Below are 10,898 nucleotides of genomic sequence, written 5' to 3' on the forward strand. Positions count from 1 at the left end.
TCCCCTCCGAGTGAACAAATTTTTGTGCACTGGGCCTCTAGTCTATATATATAAAAGCCTAAGTGACCTTTACAACCAGTTGACCAAACAACCTGTCGACTGGTCACTATGATGCCACAGTTACCACCAGGGGGCAGGCACTCAATGCAGGAGCTGCCCCCTGGTGGTCAGTGCAGTCCCAGAGCCAACCTCCCGCGGTCCTCGCACACCTCCCCTCCCCCCATCGGCCCAATTTCCAGCCAGGCCAAGGGACCCTAGTATGAAATATAATTCAGTATCCTTCATTACATTACAGGGATGAACTGTCCTCATTAGAGGATAATCCGAAGATCTTTTTAAATGTTTCTCAATTTTTAAAGGCTGTTTTTGAATTTTCTATGACAAAGAAGTAGAGAAATACTGTGAAAAATTAAATAATGAATCATCTATGTATCACTTATCCTTGGTTTTGTGTGGCCGATATATACTTTATGTAAAATTAGCTCCCCTACAAAAGATACGGATATTCTTGTTTCAACATTAGTATTTACAACGTAAGTCTATCTACTGTAATGTAATCAGTAATCATTGCCCCTTTCTTACAGTGTCAACTTCTCCTATCTGTAAAATGCAGGATTGTATGGTCCCAAAGGAGCCTTTCAGCCATGACATTTTAATCTTCTAAATAGAACCACAAAGCTCATTTTGCAATGTATGAATGGCACTCTCAGGTTTAACACTCAAGGTGTTAGTTATTCTTGAGCAAGCATAAAGACCCATCACACACAGGATTGTATAATTTTTCAAGACACAAATTTTAATAACGAACATTAAGATCACGTGTGAAAGGAAGATTTATGTAGCTTGACATGGAACACAGCCACCACCCAGCTGCCACAGACAAAGACAGCTGTGATGTTCTTATTTAAAAGCTGCTACTGAGATAGACTTTATTCTAAACATACCAAAATAAAAAAATAAGGATAAAATGTGCTAGATTTCTAGCCATCTCAGATTTCTAAGAGAATTTCAGGCGTCTAGTATGCTTCTTGGAATTTAGTTACTATTTTCAAAGAGGATAAAGGGATAGGGTTTTTGATATTTTTTAGGATCAAATCATATTTAGTTAAGTTTTCCAATTAGAAAATGAAAAACTGCCATCAGAAAAGGAAATAGAAGAGTTTTATGAGATGACTTAGAAAATAAAACACAAGCTATAAAACAGAAAAAATATTTGATCAAGATGTCTCCTTTTATTGGTTTAGCAATGTTCTATTGAGCTTGACTGTGTGAAATGCTTTTTGAGGCACTGAGGATTCAGAAGTGAATAGAATAAAATCCTTGCCCTCATGAGCTTAAATCCTAATTGGGGAAAATAGATAATAAAATATACATAAGCAATAAAAAAATATATGTATATAGACAGATAGATAATATATATGTATACAAAATAGACCTATACAATATTGTCAAGTAGTAAAAAATGCACAGAGGGGAAAAATAAAGCAGGTTGAGAGTATTTTTAAAAAATGACAGGGGACACCTTTCCCATGGGGTGATCAAGGAAGTCCTCTGAGGAGGCAAGCTTTGGACAGAAATTTGAGTAAAGTGAGGGAGAAAGACATACAGCTATCCAGAGGAAAAGCTTTGCAGGCAATAGAAATAGTGGACACAAGGGTCCTTATACAGGACTTTGCTAGAAATGTTATAGAGTCACAAAAGTCCAGAGTGCCTGAAATGGTGCACAAGGAGAAGAGCTATAAAGTAGGGATGAAAACCAGAATTAATCAGTGAGAAAGTTTTTGTATCTTCCTTTTAGTTCTAGTTAATGAAAAAAGTAGTAATCCAATTTATAATGGAAATTCATGAAGTTAAATGATGGGACTTCAACAAGTTCTATATTAAGGTACCTTTTCTTTTATAATATTTTCTGAGATCACTAAGAAAGGATTTATATTTGTTTATCTGAGTATTCACCAAAGTGCCTAATACAAGATCTAAAATCAAGTAGTTATTTAGTGAATGGACTTTTGAAGGAAGGATGTAACAACTTAAATTCTACTCCAGATAGAAGTGTTCTTATCCAACGTTGAATTATATTTTCAAGCCTCCAATTTCAAATTCTGAAAACTATTCAAATCCTTGGCTAATATCATGTATCAGGTTACAAATAGAAGTTGAAATGAATAATAGCATATTCAACTATTACTATAGTATCCTGTATGCAGTATGTCTTAACACATGTGTAATAAATTGAAATTACTTTAAGCTCAAAAAAGGTCTTGGAAATGAAAAATATAAATGATTAACAATATTTTTAAAACCCAGAAGAGTTGGAAGATAATCACATTATTTTAAAAAATGGAATTGAAAACTAAAGGCAGCCATAAGATATAAAAGTGGTTGCTGCCTCTGAGTAGAAGGGCAGTGTGAAAACATGGTCTTTTAGTTTTCATTATAAGTTTTTTGGGTTCTTTTTGAATTATTAAACACTAGAGGCCTGGTGCATGAAATCTGTGCATGGGTAGGGTCCCTAGGCCTGGCCAGCGATCAGGGTTGATCAGGGCCTTCCAGCTGCCAGCTGAGGTCTTCCTTCCCCAGCTGCTGGCTGCTGGCCGGGCCTGCCTTTGTTCCGCGTCACCCTCTAGTGGTCAGCGCACATCATAGCAAGTGATCGAACTCCTGGTCTACTGATCGAACTCCTGAGGGGACACTCTGCATATTAGCCTTTTATATATATAGATGAGCACGTAGTACATTGATAAAACTTAGAAATTTTAAAAACAAGAAATAAATCCAACTCTTGAGGCTATATAAATAAGCCTTAATATTCACTTTCTCCTGAATCCATAGAGAGAAGGTGGAGTCAGAGTTAACATTTCTGGGACTTCTTATAATGGAGAATCGCTTGAAAAGGGAAACCAAACCCGTCTTGAAGGAATTGAGAGAGGCCTGCATCAGGACTGTGATGATTACTGGTATGTGTGTCTGGAGGCCTGATAAGCTGAATGTCTCCTGGGCATAAGAAAAATACTGTGTGAGCTGAGTTCATATGACTGAGGCAGAAAGAAAGATGCTTTGCTGTCAAGTTTGTCACCCTGTAGTACAGTTACCTGGAAACATGTGTAGCTCCCCCAACACCACTGTTAGTTTTGGAGGCAATTACTATATCTTCTTTTCTTTGTCTAATGCCTATTCTTTCTACCCAAAATCAGTGTACTGCTAAGGGATTCACAGTAAATGCTTAAACACAAGAATGTGTTTTCATCAATAACCCCAATAGACCTCCTTGTAAAGGGTGTGAGACTCTGCTGGACTGTCCTTCAAGGCAGTGGTGATAGGCGTGGCACCTGATAATCAAATTGAAACATGGCCCAGCGCTAAGTGTTCTTTTCTCTGCTTAACTGGAATCCAGATCCCAAGGATGGTTTTATGCTATCAGATTGGACCATGTTACCCCACCACTAAGAGCTGTCAGTCTCCTGGGATTAGTCATAAATTGACCACCACTTATTTATTCATTGTGCATTTTTTGGAAATATGCAATATTCAGGATACCAGAATGCTAACTATGGTGGGAAGGAAATGCAGACAGAAGTTGACCACTAGGGGCAGACAGACTGAGGCAGAATGGAAGATAAATGATGATAAAATAAGGTGGAAAGCAATAAATGCTGACAAAGAACACCAACAAAGTAGTATGGACACTCAGGAGAGGAGGAGCTCAATTCTGATTGCTGAGAGGTTTATACATAAAGCAAACTGACTTTCTTTGTCATCTAGGTGACAACCTGCAAACAGCCATTACTGTTGCAAAAAACTCTGAAATGATTCCTCAAGGGAACCAAGTGATCCTCGTTGAGGCCAATGAACCAGAAGAATTTGTTCCTGCTTCTGTGACCTGGAAGCTGGTTGAAAACCAAGAGAATGGACCTGGGCAGAATGTGAGCAAACATTAAAAGGCCCCTCCGTGGCCTGAGCTGATAGATACAGTGCTGGCCCTGGGCAGCCTTCTCTTGGCATCACAAGTTACCACAGTAATAATCCTCACATCTGTCCAGAGCTTTACAGTTTGCAAAACATTTAGCATTTCCACCAGCACTTCTCAGCACCAGCTAGATGTAGACATAACCTGGAGGATGATTAAGTGGCCAGTGCCAAGGCTCTACTGATTAAATCAGAACCTCTGGCCTGGGAGCTGGCATCAGCCCTTCCTTCTGGTGTTTCTAATGTTCAGTCATGGTTGAGAATCACCAATTTAAATCCATAATTCCCACTTAATACTCACAGTTACCCTACAATTGAGTAAACTATTCATTTTACAACTGAGAAAACTGAGGCCTAGGGAAGTAAGCTTGTCCAAGACATACAACTAGCAAGTTTCAGAGCAGGATATCAAATTTGGGTCTGTTTGATTCCACCCAAATCATGGGCATTTAGATTGTTCTGTACCTGTGACATGTAGGTGGCAGGTGTTGGCTTCTCTCGAGAGTAAGGTCCCTGTGTGCCTGTGACAGAACAGCTTTTTCATGTGAAGGAAATGGTTGCAGCCTGCCATCCCATCACTGAATGCACCACCTTTCTCTGTGTAAATTCAGAGAGATGGCCCCCCAGGTGATAAATTACAAGGATGCTCTCTTCTTCTAGGCTGACCAGCCTTTTGGATTGTTAACTGTAGAGAAGGTCCTTGTTCAGTAGACAAACTGCACCACTGTACAGAGTGGTCCTGCCCCTGCTGTGTGAAGATAACCCCATTGCATGGGCTGTGGAAGATGACAGCTTCCTTTATGCTTTCAGCAGAGTTCTACATCAATTTTTATTGCCTCAGTTTCACTGTGTGACGATACTCAGGTCCTCACTAATTTTTAACAAACAGTCCACTCACGCTACCCATTTGTTTTGGTCATTGCTGGAAGAAGTCACATCACAGCCTCGGGTTTTCCTCCTCTCCCTGGCTCCCCATCAACACACTTCCTCTCCCCACAATCTAGTAAAAGCAGAAGGAGTCCTGTCCTTGCCTCAAGTGGTGTGCTTCAGAGCATGGCTTTCTGTTGGCTGGTTCCTAATGGGAGTTGTAAAGGGTTGCACTTTGCCTTCCAATTTGGCACATCAAATGTTTTTTTCTTCCAAGTACAATGCCTTCCCTAAGATAGATACCTCTAATGAATAACATTTTCTCACCTTTTATATTATTTGAATGTTAGAGACCTATGTAAATGTAAGGTCCTCTGAGAAATGTCACATGAAAAACCATTATCACCTATTGGCATGAGGTGTGCATGCGCATTCATCAGATGCTCTCTTGTGGGACTGGAACACAGTCGGGGGTGGAGGACATTGACAGGTGAAAGACAGGGGGAAAGGCTTTCAGAAAAGGAGTCGTGCTTTTGCAGTGGAACATAAGGTGTGGAAGATCCGGGCACCTTCCTTGGTGGAGAGAGGTCAGGAGCTAAAAGAAGAATTTTACAGTGTAGAGCAGCCGTGGGCAAACTACGGCCCACGGGCCGGATCCGGCCCGTTTGAAATGAATAAAACTAAAAAAAAAAAAAAGACTGTTCCCTTTTATGTAATGATGTTTACTTTGAATTTATATTAGTTCACACAAACACTCCATCCATGCTTTTGTTCCGGCCCTCCGGTCCAGTTTAAGAGCCCATTGTGGCCCTCGAGTCAAAAAGTTTGCCCACCCCTGGTGTGGAGTGTAAGATTATTTTTGAAGGAATGAATCATAAGTTATCTTAAGAAATAAAAGGTTGCAAGATGGGAAGAAGGAAGAGGAGAGAAGAACCTGCCTGCTCTTCTCAGAATCACTGACTGGTACCTCAGAATGATTTCCTAGGTAAAATGACATCACACATATTATCTCCCAGGATAGGATCCAGAGCATCATGTTGTCAAAGTATTTCATGTTCATATATTATTTTGGGAGACATTCTGAGGGTTTTCACCATAGAAGTATAAGTTCCATGGGCAAATTATACATTAAGTGTTTGCCGAGCCTCACATGAATATACTTCCTTCCAGAAAACATAGGAAAACAGAGGGTCCTTTAAGAGCTCACATGGAAATGATGCCTTTTGATTTTAGGAAACCTACATTAACATTGGAAAAAGTTCAGTGCTTCCTGAAGAACAAGGGAACTGTTATCATTTTGCAATGAGTGGGAAATCATACCAAGTGCTATTTCAGCATTTCAACAGCTTGCTTCCAAAAGTGAGTACTGGAAAAATGAAGTGTTTTGTTTTCCTCCTCAAATTAGTGAGGCATAAAAGGGGAATAGAGTAGTGAAGGTGACATCACTGAGATTGTCTCAGAGCTAGAGAATAAAGGTCCCCAAAGGGGCACCGAAGTTTCCTGGCCCTGCCCACATCCACCCAGTCCTGCACATGCTCATGACCTCTTCTTGGTGTTTTGAGTTCTGGTATAGCCTCTCGCCGCGTGGCCAGTCCAATCCCAGCTTCCCTCCTCTCTCCTTCCCCAGCAAGGAGACCCTCTGGATAGTTCCAGACACATTCCTATTTTGTCTGGATAGTTCCAGACACATTCCTAAAAGCTACCAACTCATGTCATGATGAGCTCTATTCCTCTTCCTGCCTGGATTCTTGAATTACAACAGGAGGAAACAAAAGCCCATGGTTTATTTTCAAAATCATTTGTTATCTTGTCCTGTGTGTGTGTCTATTTTAAAATACTGCTGTGCAGGACTGTGCTGTCAGTGTGAAGGAGACAAGTGGCACACAAGCCCAGGGCAGCAGCCATCTGTTCTCCATGTCTTGAAATTCTGTCATCTTCCCAGTCCAGGACCATAGAATCTAGTCCCCAAAGGCCTCCAAAAAGCTCAGTCCAATTCCTCATTGTGGAGATGGGAAAGCTGAGACTCAGAGAGGTTAAGTCGCTTGTTGATGGTTTGTGCAGCTAATTGGGACAGAGCTGAGAATAGAAGCTTATTTCTCAACTCTAGATTTATTGCTCCTTTCTCTGTCTATGCTACTAGTGTGGAGACAGAGTTCAGAAGAAAACACAACAACTCTGTATTTCCTTAAGCACTCTTATCCCATATGCTCCACTGCTTCTTAGTTGTTATTATTAATTAGAGGTTAACCCATCTGGGAAAAATGGCCTGGAAAGAATTAATAGAGTTGTGATAGAGGACTGAGAATGAAAGTTACAGATTAAAGCATTAAATCCCCTTATTCCCTTTCCTGACATTTAGTCTAATGACCACGACCCAATGCTATATTCAAACAGTGGCCAGAAATGATTTTTCAGGGCTGTCCTTTTATGTGGAAGTGTTCTTCTTTCTAAGCTTATTGCAAAAGTTGTTTTTCTCTTTAGATTCTGGTGAATGGAACCATTTTTGCAAGAATGTCTCCTGGGCAAAAATCAAGCCTTGTTGAAGAATTTCAGAAATTAAAGTAGGTGTTATTGCATGAAAGGATAGTGTATTCATTATCTACTGTGTAACAAATTACACCAAAACTTAGAATGATGCTATCTATTATTTTGAAGTTCTGTGGGTCAGGCATCCACGTGTGCTCAGATGACGCTCTGTCTGGCTCCAGGTCTCTCACAAGGCTCTAATCAGGTGTCCATCAGAACTGCAGACATCTCAGTACTTAAGGGAGAAGGATCTGCCACCAGCCTAACTCACATGTTGCTGGTAGATTTTAGTTCCTTGAGGCTGGTTAGGCTGAGTCTCTGTTTTCATTGGCTGTTGGACAAATGCCACCCTCAGTTCCTTGCTACATTAATCATTTTACAAGGAAGCTCACAATGTGGCCACTGGCTTCCATAAGAGTGAGCAAAGAAGAAGAGAGAGAGAGAGAGAGAGGAGAGATCAACATTTTTTATATCTCTGTCTCAGAAATGACATCCTATAATTTTCTCTATATCCCCTTCATTTGAAGCAACTCACTAGGTCTAGCCCAGCCGTGGGGTGGGCAAACTACACCCCGCGGGCCTGATCCGGCCCGTTTGAAATGAATAAAACTAAAAAAAAAAAAAAAAAAGACCGTACCCTTTTATGTAATGATGTTTACTTTAAATTTATATTAGTTCACACAAACACTCCATCCATGCTTTTGTTCCGGCCCTCCGGTCCAGTTTAAGAACCCATTGTGACCCTCGAGTCAAAAAGTTTGCCCACCCCTGGTCTAGCCACACTCAAGGAAGAGCATTACCCAATACCCCAAGTACCAGGAGATGGGGATCCCTGAGGGACATTTCAGAAGCTCGCTGTCCCAAAGAACATTTGTTCTGTGGCCCACAAGGCATATCTTAGAGGAAGATTGCCTGCTTGGATATAGAGAATACAAACAGGAAGGGCTTCTATAGCTCAGAATGGGGAAAAAATGAGGAAGTATATGAGTTCTCACCTGGAATTATTTGAGGTGGGTTCATTAGAAGATACATAAATGATTTCACATCTTTCTTGAAAAAGGTGAAAGATATTCTCACTGTACCTGGCCCTGGCAGGGAGTGGGTGTAGAGGCCAAAATAAAAAAGAAAAGAAAGTCCTTTCTTATTTATTAAAAATAAGGATGACCATGTCACATCAGAATGAAATGGTCCTTCTTGAGTCCAAACTTAACTATTACTTCCTGGGAATGTTACAATTTCTGGGCTATGGATTTCTGAAAAGTGAAAAGGAATAGAGAATAGTGAAACTTTAAAAAAAATACTGATAAATATTTAAATAGTTTAAATATTTAAATATTTTAATATTAAAGTATTTAATATTAAAATATTAAATTTAATATTATTAAAGCAGGAGACTGCTTTTACTATTATTTTTTGTTGCCCACATTCTTGGGGGAATTTCAAAAGCTGCTCATTAGCTCCCATAATGCCTTGAGTCTGGGTTAGTAACCAGTGTCTAAAATGATTATTTCACTTACATGGCCATTATATAATACTAGTGGCCTAATGCTAGAATTCGTGAACATTGAAAGGAAATGAATGAGAAGAAATCTTTTAGTATTGCTATTCGCCCTCTCTCTATAATAGAAGTGTCAACCAAATTCACAATCAACAATGGCAGATAGGAACACATGCATGCAATTGGTGCCAACAAGAGCTTTATATGTATCGCACCTGCGAAAGTCAACTTGCCTTTTATAGATATAGAATAAACTTGCTTAATTAGTCCTGCTTTCTGGTTTAGCTAATCTTTTTCCAGACCAGTGAAGCACCCCAACCTCTCTTTCAGGTAATTGGCAGGTCAGTTGGGTAAAGTTTCTAAACTTTCTAAATCTCCGTTTTTCAGCTAATGAAAAGAAAATAGGATTCTACCAAGTCTCCTATCTACCTACTCCAGGACTTCTGTGAGGATCAAATGAGGCATGGGAAAACACTTCACAGACATTTGGTTAAAGTGTAAGATGTTTCCACCTGGCTATAAAGCAAGTAGTGTTCCTGGGCTGAAGAAATTCCAGGGACGCTAGTCACTAGGGAGAAGAAGCCAGGTTTTGTTAGATGAAGTCATTACCTGGAGCCCACAGTGACATGTTTCCAGGCTGGTCATGGGGTCTTGGCAGCGGTAGCTGCAATTTGGTGGGCTGTTGCTCTGGGGTGGTGGCGGGGCCTGTGTCCCACTTGGGGGAAGCCAAGTGTTGCTTTGTTGGCCAGGTCCATACTGCTGTTTCTCTGTAAACGGCAACTGTGCATCACAGCAGCTCCTGTGTTGAGCGTCTGCCCCCTGGTGGTCAGTGTGCATCATAGAGCCAGTTTCAGCCCTATCCTGCAGGCCAGGCCAAGAGACCCCACTGGTGCATGAATTCGTGCACCAAGCCTCTAGTTTATTTATAATAGAAGACAGAGTATGTCTTGAATCAGAAATTCCTTTTTCTTTAGCAACAGCTTTAATATTTACTCTTTTATTTAATATAATTTTGTTTGCACACCAAGGTGGTATAATGGAAGCATATTATTTCATTTTCACTCTAAGATGCTTCAAGAGTATGTGTATCTAGCTCCAGTTATATCTGTTAAACTATTTCCCAAATGTTTCTCATCCTGCTGCTCTCACTCCAAACTCTCAGCAGCAGTTAGCAACCAAAACACGGATGGATTAGGTCATGATCTATGCATGAGGTTCTGTGGCAAGTGCTATGATTATGACTATGCACCCTTAAACATCATCTTGGTGATTATAATAAAGCAGGGCTTCTTTTGAAGTATGTGATGATCTTTGTAGACATCCCTGCAATATCACTACCACTTCCATATGGTTGATGGAAACAATTTAATTAATACAATGGCCTCATTCCTTTGGAATTATTTTTCCTATTTTCCTGAAGCCTGATTCCACATGTCTTCAGGACTTTCTCTCTCTTCCTCTATCTCTCACAGACACACATCACATTTGAGTTACCTCTGATAGAAATTATTCAAGTGAAGCATTGTTATTAATTTTTCTTACTTTCCCCTGCAGTTATTATGTGGGCATGTGTGGAGATGGAGCCAATGACTGTGGGGTGAGTATTAGGTAGTTATGCTAATGCAGGCAGTTTACTAATACCCCCCTTAAAAACCATACAGTCCCCTGGGGTCTGTCTCTTCACCCTTCTGCCACAATCACTTGATTATTTGTGATTTCCCCATTTAAGACTGAGAGGGACATTACAAGACTACCTGGTTTAAATCTCTCATGTTATCAATAAGAAAACGAGTCCAGGGAAGTGAATTCTTTTTTTACCCCAAGTCACACAATTGGTAAATCCTCAGTGGAGGAAAAGTTTGAAACTAATGATTAAAGATTTTGAATTATGTGCAAATTGCATTATTTTCTCATCTTGCCGCTCTCATCCTCAGCCTCTGTGCCAAACTTCTATTTCAGGGTTAGTTTTTCAAAGTTGACTTTACCTCCAAATTTTTACACTCAATGAAATCGTGTGTGTTTCCTGCTGTTGAGTCAGCTC

At 40.2% G+C, this 10,898-nt stretch overlaps 1 protein-coding gene across 1 annotated transcript in view; it reads left to right on the top strand.

Moving 5' to 3' along the window:
• ATP13A5 (ATPase type 13A5) overlaps positions 1-10,898 on the top strand; it is a 102,973-nt gene that overhangs the window by 59,900 nt on the left and 32,175 nt on the right. Inside the window, exons 18-22 of the mRNA XM_006762012.2 lie at positions 2,833-2,957; positions 3,763-3,923; positions 6,067-6,192; positions 7,315-7,394; positions 10,412-10,454. Of these exons, the coding sequence (XP_006762075.1) occupies positions 2,833-2,957; positions 3,763-3,923; positions 6,067-6,192; positions 7,315-7,394; positions 10,412-10,454 (535 nt within the window). The remainder of the gene's footprint in view (positions 1-2,832; positions 2,958-3,762; positions 3,924-6,066; positions 6,193-7,314; positions 7,395-10,411; positions 10,455-10,898) is intronic.

The sequence above is a fragment of the Myotis davidii genome, unplaced genomic scaffold (genome assembly GCF_000327345.1).
Source record: "Myotis davidii unplaced genomic scaffold, ASM32734v1 scaffold557, whole genome shotgun sequence".
Taxonomy (NCBI): Eukaryota; Metazoa; Chordata; class Mammalia; order Chiroptera; family Vespertilionidae; genus Myotis; species Myotis davidii.